Here is a 20,688-nt window from a genome sequence, read left to right on the forward strand (position 1 = left end):
GACAACAGTGAAATTGAGGGAACGCGACAGCAACAAGAACACCTTGGTTTTTTGTCCCGACAGGGAGCATAGCAAAAATCCAATTTCTGCGCGACAACGTGGTTAAACTTTGAAATTCATGCACAATGTCAACTCTAAAGGGTCCACCTCCTATTACAGGTCCAACCTCGTCCTCCTCCCCTAGGTTATCCGATAGCCCTCGAATTTTTTTCTTCCCCTTTTATTTTAATTCGAATTTCGTTGGCTTAATGTCGATTACTTCTCTCATTTATCTATTTATTTGTTTATTTTAATTCGAATCGATAGCAAGTTGCACGAATATAGCGACGGTACTTAAACGCCGCACGATTTTGACTATGGGGGCGATGAAAGCTATACACGAGTACGATCCCAGCATGTTCAATTGGGTAGGAGTTCGGCGCATTATGTACACCAGCTGGAAAAAGATTCAAGAACAAGAGACGTAACTTGTTGAAGCATTGAGGTGCGCGTGAGGGAGTGTTATTTAGTGAAAGAAGACCGATATCGAGACATGGTGTAATGTGGAGTAGTTAATATATTCTAATTGACCCGTAACTTGTCGGCGTAAACTTTTAAAAAAGGCTTTTTAACTAGTTTTATAAGCTCTTTCTTGTTAATTTTGTAATCCGCAGTTTCTATCAACAAGGCCCAGTGCTTTTTTTAATTCCCTAGTCACGTCCACGGGAACCAAATGGCGCCATCATAAGGAAATTACCATCCCATTTGTATTAAATGGCTCATGTACTTGCTTATTAATCTTTCTCAAATTGATAATCAAGAAATGTGCACTAGGAGAAGTTGGGCCAGGTTCGACGATGTGGGCTTTTGTTTCTGAACTGATGCGAGATAATACATTGCTCGAACGCAAAGGCCTTCGCTTTAATCTAATTCCAATTAGAATCTCCACGACATACTTTGTTGAGACTAGAGGGCTTAATCTTGTAGTATGATGGATGATATAGTACCTGGTTCTTTCATCTATTTTCTTCTCACTTGCACGAAACCAATTAGGAAAACGAACAGGGTAATATATGCTAAACAGACCCGATCCGGGGAAGAGAACAGCTCTCCGTTGATCGTATCACAATCTCTCCCCGAACGAGTTCGCTGAGTCAGATTGCAATATCGCTCGTTCATAGCTTTAAGAGGCCGCTTGTTGCGGCTTTCAGGCGTCGGGGTTTGGCTGCAAAAGGTACAAAAGTTACGGCACTTCACAACACAGCTACCGTATGACTCCGGCTACACCGACTGGGCTCTAAGTCCTTTGGGAGATACATCTTAGTTAGAAAAAAGATCAGAGCAGAGATGGGTTCTCACATTATACTGAGATGGGGAACCCATGTGCCACCAGATTATAATTAGATTTCCCTGGGACCATATGATGCATCTACTATTTATAAAATCTGGTTTGTCCTTATTATCTTCCATGCCGTGGCTTTTGACCTAATCAATAAGAAAGCCAATCGCTTTGGGGATCGTGGGCTCCTACTGGAAGTGCGGGCCAGTGCCACTAGCAACAAAAGAGCCGGTCGGTAGTTCCTGACAAAGGGCCAACTTGGCCTTCGCTCGTGCTTTGCTGGTTTTGCTTGGTGGTGCACTTCGCTTTCGGCCGATCGTGCCTTTTGTAAATTGCGCAAAAAGGGGTCGTTGTGACTCGACCTTGAGACAAGTTAAAAAGGTGTGATTGGTGTTAATGAAAGGGTTTACCTGTTCTTGAGTCTTATCAGTCAGTCTCGGGGAAAATTGCCCAATCAATACTAAACTTATCATCCAATTCAATCACACAATTTTCGATGCAAATTCTAATATAGTCATTCCGGCCAATTTTTGCCGGAAATCGCTCACGTGGTGGTTCAGTCATCGCCAGCAGTCTTGCGTGGCACACTAGCGTGTTAGTGATCTCCGACAAAAATTAGCCAGAAAGAGTACATTAGAATATTATGCAAAAGTTTAGGAATTAGAAAATTTATAACTGATTTGACAATTTCCCTCAATTGCTTCCGACCTCTTATGGTACTATTGTTATCTTATTTCGTTCGATTTACCAATGTGCTTTGTCATCGATAAAGAAATTGGTAATGATTGTCGATAATACACTGTCGCTTTATATGTTAAGAAACTCAATGACGTCTCTTGACTCGAGCCATAGGTCATTCAACGAATTCACCTACAAAGTGATCGTCGCTCGACTTCGAATATAAGGGAGAGAGTGATAAGTATTGACCCATAAAACATAAACTCAGCAACGATACATTCGACAATGGGCTCGGCTTGACAAATGTTAGGGCGTTTGAGAAATTTCATTTCAATCATATATCGCGACGATATAAGATTTTTTACTATGAAAATCGATTGATCATACTTATCCACCATCGTCGCCTATTAATTGTTTATTACCTGCCACCGAATTGATTTGGCGGTGGCTCGTGAGAGACGTGCCCCCACTCGTTATGTGGCTTGCATGGGAAGGGAATAGATGGGAATAGATAAGTTCGTAAAAAAGAAAAAAGAAGAAGAAGCGTTCATTACACAGTTTGTCCATTTTGAATAGTCAATGTACCTAATTTCTCTGAAAACGAGAAGAGGACACAACCGCGTCGCTTTCCTTACAACAGTTCTTCGATTAGTGAGATAGAATTTCGTAGTCAGTAATTAAGACTTTTGGGAAGGCGACATTATGATCATCTCAAAAAGCGACAATTTCACCAAACCCTCGCTAGCTAGATCATGATTCAACGATACAATTAATGCTCAAGATTCAGTTCCTGTAGTAATCAAATGCAATCTGACCATATTCTGTTCGATCTCCATACACGGTTCGATCGTTCGCACGTTCGACATACCCCTTTCAATTCAAAACCTCGAGTTTGATACAAGGCTCATGGTCTCATACTTAGAAGTTCTATGTATGTTTTAGCAAAGGTGGGTATCGCCATATGAACTTTTTTCCGTCGTGACCATGAACAAAAAAACTCCGACCGCCTAAAAAGATATGTGGCCTAAATCATGATTAATTAATGATTTGAGGAGTCATTAAGCTTTAACGTCCGGGCCCACAACAACAAATGTCCAAAGAAAATCACCCATCACAGCGAACGGCCAGAATTCGACCCGTGATTTGGCGCACAGGTAAGAGCTAATGATATTGCCTGTTGGTGGTGGATTCCGGTTCCTGTCCACATCCTCGCAGATCGGCACTTCCTGCAATTGGAAAAGGTCTGAAATTATTTGGAGTAACAATGGATCAGTGTAGATGTCATTGCATGACATTCTCCTAATTACCCAGCTTGTCAAAAGTTAAACTAAACCCGAGATGAATGTTCAGTGTCTACTCCGTAATACTTTCTAACCACAAGTTGAACTGTACTTGGATATCGTATTATGAGAGGCCGCTCTCGTGAAAATTCGAGCAGTTAGGAAATGAGGTCGACATGTACTCGTAACACATGTCTTAACTAGAAAAGCATCGCGATAGACTTATTCTAGAGACGGTGTGAGAGGCAAGAACGACATCCATGCAAATGGAAATATGTGCAAAGCACGAGCTCGCCGACTGCGAATTCCACTATCCATTCATAACTTTATACACCATTGATTTGACTTTGCAAAAAAGGGTTAATCCCACACAACAAGTTTTCCTCAGGATGATGAATTTCTTTGGAAAAATGAGGTGCTTTGAAGTTTCGTGGGCGTGATGGCATGAGGGGGGTGTTGTCTTCTTCCTTCTTTTCTGTGGTTCTGGTTGGCTGGCAAAGTAGTTACTTAGCAGATCGGTAAAGGTGGCCAAGAAAAGAACAGTGCTTCCTCTGTGAAAGACACAAGAGAAAGGCAACTGCTGTTGATGTGCAATTCGCCAAAAAGCAAAATTCGACTTGAACAGCACTTCGCATCTCGAAAAGCCCATCAAATGAAAAGAGCAAGTTGAAGTTGTGATGTCGTCTTCCAACCATTTGTCGATACTACTCCTTCCAAGAGAATTGAAAAGCTAGTTTAAAAAATTTGCAACGATTAAAAAAAATTAAAGAAGGTAATTAAGAAAGTGACAGAAAGTTTCATGCATGCAAAGTCACATGCGAACATTTCTTAGTGGGTGCGTGCGTCCATGAAACGATATGTTTTGCGTAATATCAACCCCTTGTCTGTCTCTCTCTCTCTCTCTCTATCATCAATCGTCAGTTGCTGCCTCGTCCTTGCGGTGACGAGGCTCTGAATCCGTTTGTCTGAATCGAGGTCGGCGGGCGGGGGAGGCAAGGCTCAGTAAGTTGTCGAGGTTCTTGCCGATTCTTGATTGTCGTCGTCATCGTCGTCGTCATCCTCCGAAGATCGTTCCGTCGCAGCTCCTGGCTGCTCGAATTCGGTGGGTCTGTTGCTTTCTTTCATTCTTTCCCCATTTGATTTGACATCGCCGTTCGGGATTCTGGGCAGCTCGTTTTACCCGTCTCCGGAGATTGGCGGGGGCCCGAATTTAGGCTGCGCCTGCGCGATTGGAGTAAAGGGTTTTCTGGTTCGTGTTTCATTGGTCGAACTGGGTCGGCGTTTGTGTTTGTCGGGGATCTGGTTTCTGGGCGGCGCTTGGATGTGGATATGACGGTGGTCTGGGTGGTGGGTTAAATCGTTGTGCTCGTGTCATTGATGAGAGGGAAAAAGTAAATGGATCTCATGAAAATTCATGCTCAAATCAGAAAAAAGAAAATTAAAAAATCTCTAGCGTAAAATGCAATCGTTCCTGCACATTCTTTTCCTCCGAATACAAATATTCTAAATATGCGACGCAACAATGACTCTAAATTAAGAACTGATGTTCAACCCTTATATTTTCTATGCACAATTTAGTGTGTCCCTTTTGTCCTGGTCAAGAACAATGCTTGGATCTTGTCCGAATGGGGTAATCGATCGAATTGTCGAGGGACGTATCAGAATTACATTTATGTATATTTGTGAAATTGGGTCAATCGGAAGGACAAAATGCCTAGTAAGATCTGACGTGGCATGCTGGTAGTAAAGTGGGTGGAAAGTTCTCGTGGCATTGCGTGTAATCCGCAAATCAAATCGAAAAAAAATGTCACAAAAGAAAGGGAAAGAAAAGAAGGGAGGAGGAGGCGGTTTTCGGGTCTAAAAAGGCCCAAAACCATGTGATGCTGAGGTGGAAAAGGGCCTCGAGGACCAAAGCAAAAGATGCCCTTGATGCCAAAAGGAATCTTATTTCTCTAATGAATTAATACCACAGAAAACTACAAATGACTACATTTATAATAAATTTATTAAAAACTAAGTTTTTGATCATAAAAAATTCGAAACTGATGTAATTGTGATAAATTTACCCTAAATTAATTTTTTGACAATCAAAAATCCAAAACTGGTACATTTTGTGATAAATTTACCCTCCGTTAAATTGGTTTAATATCACGAAAAATCACTAAATGGCACGGATGTGACAGATGGAGGGTAAAACCCCAAACTAGTACACCCGTCAATTGTCATGTGTCATCCAATTCAGAAATTTGACAGTAAAAATTAACGGAAACTAAGAGAGGGTAAATTTATCACAGATGTATCAGCTTGAGATCTTTCGTGGTATTAACATTTCTTTAATTTCATTTAAAAAATTACAGAAAATCATTAATGAAGCCCTTTAAAAAAAGGAAAAAGTAAAAAATATATAAAAGATTCTCTTAGACCCTCTCGTGCTCTTCTTCCCATGGTCATATGGCCGTTTGATTGATAAGAGCACTTATCACTCTCGCTCTCCGCCTTTTTGGGGAGAGGATTGGACCTCTTCCATTGGAGTAAAAAAAATTGATACTTTGAACGAAACATTGTGTGATTAGACAATAGCCACTGCTTTTAGGCACGCTGGCTTTTCAACTTTGTAACGTGGGTTTTCGATTTGAGGGAGGGAGGAGTGGGATATCGACACGTGGACCGTGCATGCGTGGATACCCCCGACCCTTTCTACCGACTTCCGTGACAACTGAGGTTGCGCAATATGCAACATTATGATATCGAGCATCGCGATATTCCACGAGCCTAAGATCGTGTGCTTATAGGCGGAGGGAGCGATGGTTGCTGTGCGAATTTTATTGGGTGGTCACATGACCTATTGAGCATACCATCTCGATGTTGAAAAATTTGGTAGATTTCCTAATCGGTACAATCTCTTACACATCTTTGTGTTGAATTTCTCATCTAGCTGGTCAAGAAAATTAGGCCATCGTTCCATAGCAAGCCGCCCTACTTGTCCTTCAAGCTATAGTCGGGAGGGGTGGACTTAATCGAATAATTTCATCACGATCTATCCCTAATTTGAGGAGTTGACAAGAATTACACTCTGCATTTATTAATTATAGCTCTCGATTTCAAAATATGATTTCAAGATTTCCACGAAATCAGGTGCTTATTCAAACGAGTTCGGGATTATATATTTGACACACGACGTCGCGATCAAGATGGCAGATGAATATCGATTTAAAAACTCAATCAATCCCATAAATCCATCGCACATTTAGGAATCTGAGCCCCGATCCTTTTGATTAGATGGAATTTCTCTTTCCCATTATTTAAATTCGATTGACTCAAATGTTTAAAAAAAAAAATTAAATCCACTCGTGAACTTTCGAAAAGTTATAGTGTCATTCCATCCGCGCACTCTAGTGCTTGCTGCTTTCGCGAACCCCGTGCAGATATGCCAATATAATAATGCTATGGCCACGAGCCTTTCTAAAAAGTAAACGAAAGGAGTCCCGAAAAAGGGCACCGACGGTAGCTTTGGTGAGATCTTTTTTGGACCTTTTCATTAGATGGTCTTCACAATTTTACATAATTACTTTATAAGATGCTCGTTTCTCAGTGCGGTCAAAGAAGATGCTCTTTTGAAATATCGAAAGGTAAATCCAGCTTTTCGAAGACAATGATTTACTTTCTGTGGTCAGTACTACGAAAAATCCTAAATTGATGAGTTCGTGATGAATTTATTTCGAATTAATTTTTTTTATCACAAAAAACCTCGAACTGATACGCCAGTGATAAATTTACCATAGATTAATTTTTTAACTAAAAAAAACTCTAAACTGATACATTCGTGATAAATTTACCCTCCGTTAAATTGGATTAATACCACGAAAAGTCACAAGTTAGTAAACCCGTGTCAAATGGAGGGTTAATACCCCATACCGGTACACCCATCAACTGTCACGTGTCATCTGATTCGGTAATTTGAGATTAAAATTTAACGGAAACTAACAGAGGGTAAATTTATCATTATTTTTTTCATGGTATTAACCATTATTTCTTTCGTTCAATATAAATCAATATATATATATATACATGCTTGCATTTTCATTTTTTTGTCCTATATACGTGCGTGATTTTAATTTTTTTTAATTAATACGACAATTTAAATGCGATACGCACGAGTTTACTTGGGTTGCAAGTAGAAGTGTTGGCCGCCACTTTCCATTGGGGGGCGTGCATGGTGTGCCGTGCGCTGGCGGCCCACGGAACGTGGAAAGTAAGTGCGGAAAAGGAGGAGAAAGTAAAAGGAAAGGAAGAAAGAAATTAGGTTCTTTAAAAAAAAAAAAGAGGAGAAATTTCTAGCTTTAAGGGTCTCCCATGTGCGACCCCCCAAAAAAAGTTATTGGGACGAAAAAAGTGATTGTGAAATAAGAAAAGAAGGGTTTTAAGGTGATTGATTGATTGATTGATTGGAAACAAGTTTCATATTGTAGGTAGAAAACTACCCTCCTAAGCGGTCTCGACCAATGCCGATGTGCTAATTGATGGAAAAAGGCGATAGGAGAGCGGGCAGCCTACGTCGATGATTCTCCCCACCGAGGGTTACCACCACAAAAACCCTCCTTCACAATCAATTAATTGTTTTGAACCATAATCACGGGGTCGTATGAGGTTAGAGTAAGGATTATCATATGTCATGGTGTGTGCGAAATTATGTAGAGGACGAACCAGGCTTTCCGAGGCTGAAGAGTAATCTGAAAATTCAACCCTTTTGACTAGAGAGCCACCTAGCGATAATTCGTACACTACTAAGCTAATCACTATGGTGAAGGAAGAAAGACGAGTGATTATGGTCGATGCACGAGGCTCGTAACTTATTTATGAATTACAATAAATAAGTCATTACATCTTACGATGCATCAATGACCCAAGTTACAATATAAGATTTCTTTTCATTGGGTTTGATATTTATTCACAAATCAGGCATACATACGAGAATTCAATGCACAATAAGTGTTCAATTCATCCCAATTCACCGTGAAATGACTCGTGAATATGATCAAAACACCAATGTGTCTATACATTTGGACCGACCGCCTGTATTTCGGTTAGTGGGGTATTCCACGGGGTTGGAAGAGGAAAAGAAAGGGGAGAAGGGAAGAGAAAACGGGGAGAAGAGGTGACCGGTCAGCCAAAAAGGAGGGAGGGGAGGGAGAGAGAGGAGAAGAAAAAGAAAGGAAGAAACTCAAAGGAAAGTCCCACGGGGCGGCACTCAATTTCAGCCAATCACAAGTCACTATAAATAGTTTCTAGCAAAAAAACAAAAGAGTCACTATAAATAGTCTTCCTCTCTTCTCCTTCCCCCACACACACCGAAGAAGTCCCCATTTTTTGACCTGTCAACCAAACACCGAACCCATCTCCTGCCCTGTACGTTTTATTCGGACATACATCCCCAGCCCCTCACGCATCCATCTCTCTCTGCCTCTGGAAAAAAAAACAGGGGAAAGAAACAGAGCACAAAAATATTCATTGCATTCCGCACCAACCAATCCATTCCTCTCCCTCTCTCCCTGATTCCCTTGAATCACTTCCCCCATATTTCCTTTCCAAAGAATCATCCCTGCATATCCCTTGTATCGCTTTTCGTCCCCTTGTCAATGATGGCACAGTTACTGCGATTCCCCCAGTAGCCCACCACCCTTCGAAAGCCTTCGTGGGTCTTCGTTCTCTCGTCCCAAGATTGCGTGTTCCTCTCTCTCTCTCCCTTGCGGCCCCGGGGTGTGTTGGTTGGTGGGCGGTGAAAGCGAGAAAGCTTGCTTTTCGAAGAGGGTGTTTGTCGTTTTCTTGATCGGCGGCGGTATGGAACAGAAGAACGTGTTGCTGTCCGCTCTGAGCGTGGGGCTCGGCGTCGGCGTCGGCCTCGGTCTGGCCTCCGGGCAGACGGTTGGCCGGTGGGTCGGCGGGGGGAGCTGCCCGGCCGGCGAGGTGACGGCGGAGAAGATTGAGCAGGAGTTGATGAGGCAGATCATTGATGGCAGAGAAAGCAGCGTTCAATTCGATGAGTTCCCCTATTATTTAAGGTGATGACCGTGTTTCGAAATCTTTTTTTTGGTTCTTCCTTCTTATAACTTGGTATCCGAAACTGCTCGGTGTGGTTTTCATGGATGGGACGTAAATCTCGCGCCGTCCATGGGGTCGATCTTGTTTATCGAACTTGTTCGAGATCTGTCGCAGCCGGACCAAGAGCTGCTTGACCCGCCCTTGTTGAAATCAAATTCCGTTAAGAATGCGAAACGGTTTAATTTAATATCTGTTGCTCGCTCTTCGTCTTTGTTTGGATCATCAATGGTGGTCTAACTTGCCGTGTTGGTGCGATGGAGAAATAGGCCTTCTCTCGTGGTATTTGATATAGAAAATGACGTAGAATTTCTTTCTTTCTTTCTTTCTTTCTCTCTTTCTGGGTCTTGTTGACGGTTCTTTTTTTTCCCTTGGAAACATATTCACATGAAATTGTCCTGCTATTGATCACGTGAAATGAAATACGCTTCATATCTTAATTTAGAATGATGTGAGTTTTGGGTCTATATATGTGAGAAATCTGCATTTAATGCGGCTTTTGACAAACTGGTGACCTCTTCATCTGTTGTAATTTCAAGATCAGTGTCATTTGTATTTTAGGCGCAGCCTAGTGTTATAAAGTATATTTTCTTTTACTATTCTGAGAGCATCACAGTGCTAAAAGTAAAGAAGAGCATTAGTTCCTGCAGGATTGTTGTCTTAAATAGTAGACAAAAGATGCAGTTTTTTTTTTATTTAATGATCTACTGAAGGTGGCATTTGGTTTACTTAATGAAGCATTGGTTTGATTACGTTTGATCTTGATGTCCAATGTTTTTCATTGTACAGAGCTTTTTATCGTGTCCGAGGATTTTTGGTGTTTGATACTGCTTTGATATTTTTTTTTGGAGGATTAACCCTTTGCCTTCCATAGTATCGTCTTTCCTTCTTCGCTGTTAAATATGAGACATTTGTTGCAATTCTGTTGAAAGACGCCATGACCTGCAGTCTTGCTTTACTTGTCAACCATGTTTTCCTTCTGAGATTACTTACGCATTTACTCTGCCTTTTTGCCTTCTACGCTTTTGAAAAGAATAGAGTCTCCGTGTCTTCATTTGGTTCGAGTTTTAGCATAAATCTGGAATTTGCAATTTGTTAATGCATTTGGTGGATGCACAGTTTTCCATCGATATCATTTTAATGATTATCATGCTGTGTTCACAATATTACAGTGAGCAAACTCGAGCGTTATTGACCAGTGTTGCCTATGTACATCTGAAGCATTCTGACTTCTCTAAGCATGCGCGAAACCTTTCTCCTGCTAGTAGGACTATTCTGCTCAGCGGACCAGCTGGTAAGTTCTCTAGTATGACATGTCTCTATCGAAGTACCTGGTTCTTCGACATGACCTGGTATAATTTATAATTTCTTGCAGAGCTCTACCAGCAAATGCTTGCCAAGGCTTTGTCTCATTTCTTTGAATCAAAGTTGCTGCTATTGGATGTTACTGAATTTTCACTGAAGGTGACTGAATGCATTAGTGAGCATTCTTTTACAGACTCTAAGCTTCTATCACGCTGACATGTTTAAAATTCCTTTTAACAGATGCAGAATAAATATGGCATCACAAACAAAGAATCGGTAAGAAATACATATATGTAACACAGTCCAGTATTTTAAACTCTTTGACTATCTGTGCGTATGGATGGAGTAAAGCGAATGAGAATTAATTGAGCGAATTCATGAACCAATGCCTCTGTCCGGAGAAATTGGCCCCTTTTGTTGCTGCATTACTAAAAATGTTTAGTATCAAAGTTTTATGCGTGTCTGATTTTTTTTCATTTTTCAGTATTTCAAGAGGTCCATATCAGAGGCGACATTCGACAGAATGTCCAGTTTGCTTAGTTCCTTCTCAGGTGCTCCACCAAGAGATCAAAAAAGAGGTATGGCCAGACAACCTTCATATGAAAGACATGCTTAAATAAGCTTGGAACTTATTGGACAGAGTTTACTAGATTATTGAGCCAGCCATCCTTTGACAAATTTACTCTTTCATGCAATCTTCTTTCACTTATTTTTTTGTTGTTCTAGTCTAACCAATGATTTTAGTGCAGGCATGAGCAGGCAAAGCAGTAGTACAGACATTAGATCAAGGTAATAAAATCAAAAATATTTATGCAATTAACCCTGACTCCTTCAGATCTGGCTATATTCTTTGAAATGCTATTTAAAGCTCTCTGTCTTGGTCATGTGCATAATCTTCTTGTTCGTTTCTGCCCTGATAATTGCTTTGTTTGCTTACCTGCTTAGGGCAATGGAAGAGTCAAGTAATCCTCCCAAGCATCGCAGGAATGCATCGGCAATGTCCGATACGAGCAGTATATACCCCGAGTGCACTCCTATCAATTCAGGTTGCGCTTGGATCTCTTTGCAACATGCTTGATTCTTTAGCAAAAGACAGTTCTTGGGTTGACCACTAATCAATGCACATGTGCCTGATTTGGATACGTGTTCCAAACTCACAGAAATGATGGATTTATCTGTCACTTTGTTCCTCAATATAATCAAGTTGATGATTTAGTTAATGTCATAAATTTGGACAATGCATTAAAGCTATACTTGTTAATGCAAGCGATTGGGACTGTTGTAGTTTCTCCTTTATAGGCCTGCATCATGAAAAACTTGAACTTTGAGAAGATATTCCTTTTTTCTCCTAAAAATAGCTATCAGTGTTGTTTACTTTGTCGATGTCTATTGTCTGGCAGATTATGTCCTCTCTCTTCTTTTTTTGTTTTTCCTTTTCCCATGCTATCAGTTAGCCATTTCAGGGAAACAATATTTTTCTTTGTTGTTCTCATGAGCAAATTTTTTCACTGTCAGGACTTCCAAAGCGCACGGGCAAGTTGTGTTTTGATGAGAGAGTATTTCTGCAGTCACTTTACCAGGTACAGTTGTCATGGTACTTTAATGTTAAAGTCAAAATTCCTTATCCCCAATGATTTCATGTCCCTGAACTTGATTGCTTGAAGCCTTTTTGCTAACAATGACAACCGACAAGCTCCTATATTTCTTAGGGTTATTGACAGAAACACTATCATTTTTGTTTATAGGTTTTGGTTTCGGTATCAGAAACCACTCCTATCATTCTGTACCTCAGAGATGCGGAGAAGCTTCTCCTCCAGTCAGAACGGTTGCGAAAGTTGTTCCATAAGATGGTGCAGAAACTGTCGGGAGCAGTTCTTATACTTGGTTCTCGTAAGCTGGACACAGATGATGACTATAGAGCAGTTGATGAGAGGCTCAGTCTTTTGTTCCCTTACAACATTGAAATCCGGCCACCTGAAGATGAGACTAATCTTGTCAGCTGGAAAGCTCAATTGGAAGAGGATATGAAGATGCTTCAGGTCCAGGATAACAGGAACCACATTGCCGAGGTTCTAGCAGAAAATGATATCATCTGCGATGATCTGGGATCAATCTGCCATTCAGACACGATGGTTCTAGGCAATTATATTGAAGAAATTGTGGTCTCTGCCTTATCGTACCATCTTATGAATAACAAGGAACCAGAATACCGCAATGGGAAGCTTGTCATATCTTCCAAGAGGTCTCTATCCTCTTTGATTATTTTTAGGAGCGATCACCTAACCCTCTCTGTCTTGATGTTTGTTGCAATTTTGTTACCACATCTTCCCTTTTTCCAGGAGAAAGATTGAGAAGTTTAACATTCTTGTTTTTTTGCAGTTTGTCCCATGGGTTAAATATATTTGAGGAGGGCAAAAGTGGTGACAAAGACACTCTAAAGCGAGAGCAAAATTCTGAATCTTCAAAGGTTGGCCTAACTTTTGGTTTTACAAATTCCGAAACTGGGCAAAGAAAACCCAATCCTTACACGTACAGGTTTATTTAATCATATTACCTTTTTTTTTCAGGAAAATGAAGGAGAAGAAGCAATCGGTGCAAAAACTGGTTCAAAGGCTGATAATCCTGAAATCAAGGGTGAGACAGAAAAGTCAGCTTCTGCAGCAAAGAAGGACGTAGATAATCCCCTTCCATCAAAAGCACCGGTGAGTCTGAATTACAGAGATAATATTAAAATGAGGACGATATGGTTGGAGTTAGGTCTTAGATTTGATCTGCTTAGAGCATTCCATCATGAGAATGAGAGCATTCACGAAAATAAGGACTACCAAGCTATTTCAAGTTTCAGCAGTTATTGGCTAAGTAGCTATTTGTCATAAAGTATAAAAGAGTAATTGGTTCTTTAATTCTACCTGGGAAGTAGCCCCTTTTTCAGCTTTACTTTGCCTCATACGATAAGAAATATGGCATGCTCATGGCCTTGTTTCAAAGTGTTGAGTATTTCTTTACCTCAATGCATTAAAGTACTAAACCATTGAGTTATCTCACTATGTGCTTGAAGTGGGGCAATTAATGTGCACCACTGGCATTTACCTTCTCTATGTGTCGACATATATAAGTAACCAAGAGAAAATTACAATCTTTGAACAGGAAGTTCTCCCTGATAATGAATTTGAGAAGCGGATAAGGCCCGAGGTTATTCCAGCGAATGAGATTGGAGTAACATTCTCAGACATTGGTGCTATGGATGAGATTAAGGAATCACTTCAAGAGTTGGTGATGCTCCCACTCCGAAGACCAGACCTCTTCAAAGGTGGGCTTCTGAAGCCTTGCAGAGGTATACTGCTTTTTGGACCCCCTGGTACTGGCAAGACGATGCTGGCAAAGGCCATTGCAAATGAAGCTGGAGCAAGTTTTATTAATGTCTCCATGTCCACCATTACTTCGAAATGGTTCGGGGAAGATGAGAAGAATGTACGAGCACTTTTTACGCTGGCAGCGAAGGTTTCTCCCACCATCATCTTTGTGGACGAGGTGGATAGCATGCTTGGGCAAAGGACTCGAGTTGGAGAGCATGAAGCCATGCGGAAGATTAAAAATGAATTCATGACGCATTGGGATGGGCTTTTGACAAAATCTGGCGAACGTATTTTGGTCCTTGCAGCAACCAATAGGCCTTTCGACCTTGATGAAGCTATTATCAGGCGGTTTGAGCGCAGGTATGTTGCATTGTGTATAAAATCATGTCCGTGCGCTTTCTCAGTCTGGATAAAATTTGTGGGTCAATATTGCTGAAATTCACAATCGCGAGGTCAACTTGTTCATCATTTGAGCAGGATTATGGTTGGTCTACCATCTATCGAGAGCAGGGAACTGATCTTGAAGACTCTTCTGGCAAAGGAGATAGTGGCCGATCTGGATTATAAAGAGCTTGCAGCTATGACAGAAGGATACAGTGGAAGCGATCTTAAGGTTTGTCTATAATTATTAGTACAGGAATGAATAATGAGTTTGATCCCCTCAATTATTGGTTCTGACCACTGATTACACCCTGCCATTGATTGCTGGAAACAGAATTTGTGCGTGACTGCAGCGTATCGTCCTGTTAGAGATCTGATTCAGCAGGAAAGACAAAAAAATCTGGTAAATTATCCTTGTAGTTTATCTTTGGTTGGTCATGCTTTATTTTGTCTTTTGTTCTTGCAGTGACTGTGACAATGTCTCCTGAAATATTGTTGAAAATATGCCCACAGGAAAGAAAGCGAAGAGCTGAAGAAGGTGAGAGCTCGGAAGAAGCCTCCAACACAAAGGAAGAAAAGGAAGAGAATAAGGACGAGGAAGTAATTGCCTTAAGGCCCTTGAAGATGGAAGACTTGAGGCAAGCAAAGAATCAGGTAATCGAATCTCTTTTTCCCATCTTCTAAGCTCCTGCTAAGCTGTAAGACCGGTTTTCTTTCCTTAAACTTCTCTTGCAACAGTCATTGGGTAACTGTGGCATGAGCGTGAAGTAAATTACATCCAATACATAACATTATCTATTTCGGAAATGCAAATGCAGGTCGCTGCAAGCTTCGCTTCTGAAGGATCCGTGATGGCTGAACTTAAGCAGTGGAATGATCTGTACGGCGAAGGAGGTTCTCGAAAGAAGCAGCAGCTGACATACTTCCTTTAAAAGGGCAATAAGTGGAGGCACCTTTAGGCATTCATGAGCAAGGTTATGGTCTTGTAGATACAAACAACCAGTCCGAGTTCGAGTCAAAAGTGACCTGATCCTGGGAGGAACCAGTTGGCAGTTAGTGCAAGCTATCGCTTCTGATTCTCATTGGAGGAATCCTGACGATACCACATGGCTTATACAAGAATGTTATCATAGTCAGTCGTGAAAATGCGTTTTCCGGGCTATGTATAGAATGATTTTTAACGGGATCCTCAGCTCGTCTCTGGCGAATCAGCTTGTCATTTGCAACTCTACTTGTTGGCCTTAGGAGATGTAGGTCGTCCTGTGTAAGTAATGGGGCTTGTCGGCTGCGAAAACAGTGTGGTGCTTGGGAATGCATTTATGGGGTATGTTTGCTAGGGAATTATAAGTTTGTTAGCAGCTTGTGATTGAACAGCTCATAGAACAGTATTTGTAGTTGTAGATTGTATAAATCCTTTGAAATTGATAGTAGAAATTTCGGTTGGCTTGATTGAGTTGTTTCATTCTCGAGCTTGTTACATTGATGCTCTAGTCGGTTGTAGCTTACACAGACTGTTATTTCGCAATGTCGCTTCGCTCGGAGATCTAACCAGATGTGTGTAAATGACAAAAGAAGTATCACAAAGCAGCAGTTCCATCGATATTTCTTGTCTAAGCAACAACCACATAGCGAGCAATGAGGAACATTCTGTGATACCATGAAAGTGCCGATGGATGAGGCTAATTTTTACCAATTGTTACCAAACTACTGCAAAATCATGAGATTGTGAGGAAAGGTGGTAAAGTTCAGTCCATGAGTCCCATGTTTTCTTGAGAAGTTACTCTTCTTGTTGATGTTCTTAAGTGGGCATCTGCACTTTGGCTTTGGTCAAGAGAACATCAACGAAAATGACACTATTTTTTTTTTCTGTCACCAAAGAGTTTGTCATGTCTCTGAACTGAAATAGAAGGGGCCGCTAAAGAGGTAGCTTGAAAACATAGCAAATCCCAAAAGGCTTACGGGGATAGACCACCCGTTTTGGTGAAAATTGAATCTTTTATGTTTCAGCAATTTATCTTATGAGTTAGGTGAAGATCTAAAAATTAGACCAATAGATCACGGCACTTGATGATAAAGACTTGATCTTTTTCATAGAGTCTAATCTGTACTCTCCAGAGAAATTTCGGATTTGAACCATTCGAAGTATTCCCGAATATTCTGAATGTCCCTACTCAAAAGTCTTGACTTCTCTCTCATTTTCCTTTTTTCTTCCTTTGCTCAGGAGAACATACAACCGTTTGTATAATTTTTTTTAAAACATGTACATTTATTTATCGCATCTTAAGATATGATGATCGATTTAGATGGACAACAACGTTGTTTTGCCGGCATTTCTCATATCCACGAGCCCTTCCCATTTCGAGATTCAATTTTGTCTTCCCCTCACGTTTGGTGTTTTTGAGTCTCTCGGAACCTTCCAAAGTTAACGAAACCGGACTGAAAGCTGAATCGGGTTACGCGGTTGAACCGGCCTCGACCGAAAACCGGCGAAAGACCGGCGTACTATCGAACCCGGTTCGAATCGACCCGATTAGCAGCGAACCTAATTAAGGCGGCCGTGGCTGGTTCCCGGCTAATCCTCCGAAACCGTCGACGCCTTCCCGTTTCTCGAATCCCGGAGGCGCGACGGCGGAAGAACGATGTCCGGCGCCGGCGAGAGATACCGGAAGCTGGGCTTGAGAGGATCCTTGCCCAGCGCCCACCGGTACCCGATCGCCTGCAAGGAGCTCAGCTTCATCCTCAGAGCCGCTTATCACGAGCTCCCCAAGATCCTCAAGTCCGCCGTCCTTGACGACGCCCTCGCCGCCTTCTGTCTCCTTCCCGAGTAAGTCCCCTCCGTTAGGGCTCTGGTTTGGGCGCCGTTGAATTTGATTCTCGATCGGTTTCGTTGTTTCCGATTTGAGAATCGATTGATCGCTTCGGAGGTTAGGGATGCAGTTCTTCATCGTCGAATCATGGGAACGCGATTTGGTTGTGCGCGTGTGTGTGCGTGGCTTTGTCGTATGCTGTTCGATATCTGAAATGGCCTGTCATTTTATGCGAAGCATGGCGATTTCCGACTGCAGATGTACATCGGATACGGCCATCATGTTAGGGTTTCGGAGTTCACGTACCTGAATTGATGAATACGAAAGTTCATGCAATCAAAATAGAAACTGCCCAAAAAAGCTCTTGTATTATCTCTTCGATTATTGAATTTCATTTAGTTCGATGAACTCACCTGTAGTTCGTAGATGAAGAAGTTAATGGCTTACTCCATGCCTCCCATCTCCGATGTCAAGTCGAGTTATTTATGCAAGAAGCGAGTATTTTGACATTCGCAAAAAAATAAATACTTCCTGTTCATCGAGTTTTGAACGTTTGATTGCTGTGCTGTGATCAATGCCACACTAGAATGAAGACACAGAGTGCTGTTTCATCGGCTACTTTGCTTGCTCAGGCTGCGGATGCTGCTTTGCCGAAGCAGAAGAAAAATATGGCTCTGACGGAATTCAAGCATGCAAAAATTGCTCATAAGAAGCAATGCAAAACACGCCGGGAAGAAAAAGGTCATTTTTCATCTTTGTTATGTATATTCTCTAATCCTTTTACACGGAAAATGACCATTCGTTAATTTCTCTCTGTTTCAGAATCTTCCCAGCTACCACAAGATGTTCTGCTGCATATCTTCAGTTTCCTAGATTTTCCATCTCTAATTGCTGCCATGCTTGTCTGCTGGTAAGGTTCTGTTCTGTTCTGTTTGCCGATGCTTTTTAAGTACACACTATAGTTGGAAAGTCCATTGCGTGTCTTCTCAGAAAGTATGATTTAGCTTCTTAATCTTCTCTTTGAATTTTTTAATTGAAGGTCATGGAATTACACTGCGAGTGATAACTCTCTCTGGCAGTCTTATTATACAAGAGTTTTTCCTCGTGCTGATAATAGTTTGAAAACCAAGCATCAGCAAAATAGATCAGTGTGCGATGATCAGCAAGATACGCTTATGCCCGCGGAAATTGCTATGCCATATATTGACTGGAGGGAGGCCTTTAAAAGATCATATATAGGTATACCTGTTCTGCTAGCTTATGAAGTTCAAATGCATGTGCATCAGATGCATTTGGTTTTTTTTATTGTGGTGGTGGGTACGATATGTTCGAAATTTTCTGAATGAAAAAGTAACAGTTTGCACACTTCAAGCTGCGCGCGAACTTGATGTGGGAAAATGATTGTCGTTCCTGTATAATATTATCTAATTGCTGCAAATAAAACTCAATGCACAGCTCATGGATTGCATTGCATGCAACGAGTATTTTGAGCTTTGCCAAACCTGATTTGGAAACTTGCTGACCTTTCATGTCCTTCTCACTTTTTCATAATGGTATGTATGCAGCCAATTCAAGGAGGAAAATAATCTTTGACAGAGGATTTTGTAGGCGATGCAAGACTATCGTTTGGCTCAATGGTATCAATTGCTCAAACCATGGGGGAGCTAAATCGAGCAATAATGAAATTAAGCCTGTGTCACCCCAACAGGTAACTCTTCCATAGACATTCTTCTGCATCAAGGTGCTTCTCAATTTTCTGACATATTCCGAGCCTTGTGTCTCCTTTGATGTCTCACTATCCGTAATGTTACTTGTAAAAATATTTGCTCCTCCTTCTTGTGATTGAAGATGCACTATTCTAATTTTGATGATATGTGTGCATAGAATAGCTTGGGTATTCAGTTGCTGTTGTCCTGCACCCTATATCTGTTCCCAAAATAAAAAGAACGTAACGGGCAAAAGAAAATGGGAAAGTTTCTGTCATGGATAAACTATGCTGATGTTTTCCTTAAAACCGAGTTTCTGAAAGAGATTTTGCTCTATCAGCTATATGGGCCTGGTGGGGATGACCTCTAACAATTAGTTAGGAATGTATTTTGCTTCTTTGGCCTTGCTTCCAGAGTCTCTTTACTTTTCGCTCTTACATCTATACTATAGTATGAACTTTGACGACGGAGATGCTAATGGTCATGCGTACGTCTTCTTTCAGGTGGTTGATTATCTGCTCGGCGATTTTCGTTCTTCGGATAGTGATGATGGTGATAGTGATTCAGATGATCAGTCGGTCTCCAGGTTATGGGCCTATCCCAAAGCTACTCCATCCTAGAGGTGTTCTAATCCTCCTCCTCAGGTCCAGTGTGTTACGTATGCTATCAACAAGGATGAAGCTCTCTCTTCATGGCCCATGAAGTTGTGCATCTCTTCATCTAAGAATATGAAAACATTGGTTTTGTAGAAAGGAATGCAATTGGCATCAAAACGGAGCAGTTTTATGCCAAAAGCTTGTCTTCCAAGCTCTGTAAAGAGGGGCAAAAAGGTCATCATTGAGCTATATTGTGAATATAAGAACATTTTACGTCTAGTCAGTAACTTTTTCACTTGACAAAAAAAGTGAATTTGCATATATCGTGGTAACTGGTAACTAGCAACTTGTCCATAATAGATTAATAGCTTTTAATATTAATTAAGTGCAAAAGTGTATCTACAATAAAAAACGTATTCGTAGGACTAATAAAGTTCCGTAACAAGAAATCCGATACATTTACAATTTACTTTTACAAGAAGTCTGCGACTTTTTTTATAACTACGCTATTAATTATCGAATATAACCAGTAGTTAGGCCACTAATTTCATCTGGCATCATAGACCACAGCAAAAACACATGCAGATATCTAGTATCACTTAGTACTGTTGTTCTACATTAGCCGACGTCTTGAAAACAGTTGACACCACCACATTCGATCGACTGATATGCTGCCCTAACCACCATTGGATTGCCGGCCTACAACGCGTTGTCTTGCGATCATCACTGTATCTTATAGGGGAATTATCTTATTCTGTATTATCTAGTTTTATGTGATAGTTGTCAACCATAGTTATCTTATGTACTAACAATATTCCTTCGTAATAGTGATGATGGTGTGTACGCGGGAGAAATAAGTAGCGTCGTTGATGCATGATATTCATTCTTCGTAATTGTTACATGAATTAGAATTTCTCAGCATTCGGATCGAAATCCCAAATTAAAACGTTGAATTCACTCGCGCCTGTGAATCTTTGCAATGCTTCTCGTCAAGCACATCCAACCAATCGCGTAGAAGATTATAAAGTATTTTTTAATTAATTCGAGGTATAAGTACTCGGGAAAAAAACGGGCTTTATTTCTTTTTAAATTATTCCAAACGGGCAATATGTTAGCTTTAGATTAGTTTGAATTGCACTATCACCTTTTATTTTAGTGAACCAAG

The 20,688-nt window shown here is 40.9% G+C and overlaps 2 protein-coding genes across 2 annotated transcripts; both read left to right on the forward strand.

The window, feature by feature from the left end:
• The first annotated feature begins 8,716 nt into the window (after positions 1-8,716).
• On the forward strand, positions 8,717-15,863 carry LOC115692467 (cell division control protein 48 homolog C-like). Its single transcript, XM_030619308.2, has 16 exons — positions 8,717-9,335; positions 10,545-10,666; positions 10,748-10,836; positions 10,918-10,953; positions 11,162-11,255; positions 11,427-11,466; positions 11,623-11,723; positions 12,193-12,257; positions 12,423-12,919; positions 13,057-13,144; positions 13,245-13,379; positions 13,825-14,393; positions 14,511-14,646; positions 14,749-14,817; positions 14,928-15,068; positions 15,233-15,863. The coding sequence occupies exons 1-16, from the start codon at positions 9,115-9,117 to the stop codon at positions 15,344-15,346; spliced, it is 2,517 nt and encodes an 838-aa protein (XP_030475168.1). The 5' UTR covers positions 8,717-9,114; the 3' UTR covers positions 15,347-15,863.
• Positions 15,864-17,001: 1,138 nt separating this feature from the next.
• Positions 17,002-19,802, forward strand: LOC115692468 (F-box protein At5g52880). The gene is made up of 6 exons (XM_056304169.1): positions 17,002-17,238; positions 17,808-17,962; positions 18,044-18,131; positions 18,261-18,460; positions 18,787-18,929; positions 19,431-19,802. The coding sequence occupies exons 1-6, from the start codon at positions 17,054-17,056 to the stop codon at positions 19,545-19,547; spliced, it is 888 nt and encodes a 295-aa protein (XP_056160144.1). The 5' UTR covers positions 17,002-17,053; the 3' UTR covers positions 19,548-19,802.
• The last annotated feature ends 886 nt before the right edge of the window (positions 19,803-20,688 follow it).

This window comes from Syzygium oleosum, unplaced genomic scaffold, assembly GCF_021117445.2.
Source record: "Syzygium oleosum isolate NSW1041296 unplaced genomic scaffold, Sole_v2.1 Sole_v2.31, whole genome shotgun sequence".
Lineage (NCBI taxonomy): Eukaryota > Viridiplantae > Streptophyta > Magnoliopsida > Myrtales > Myrtaceae > Syzygium > Syzygium oleosum.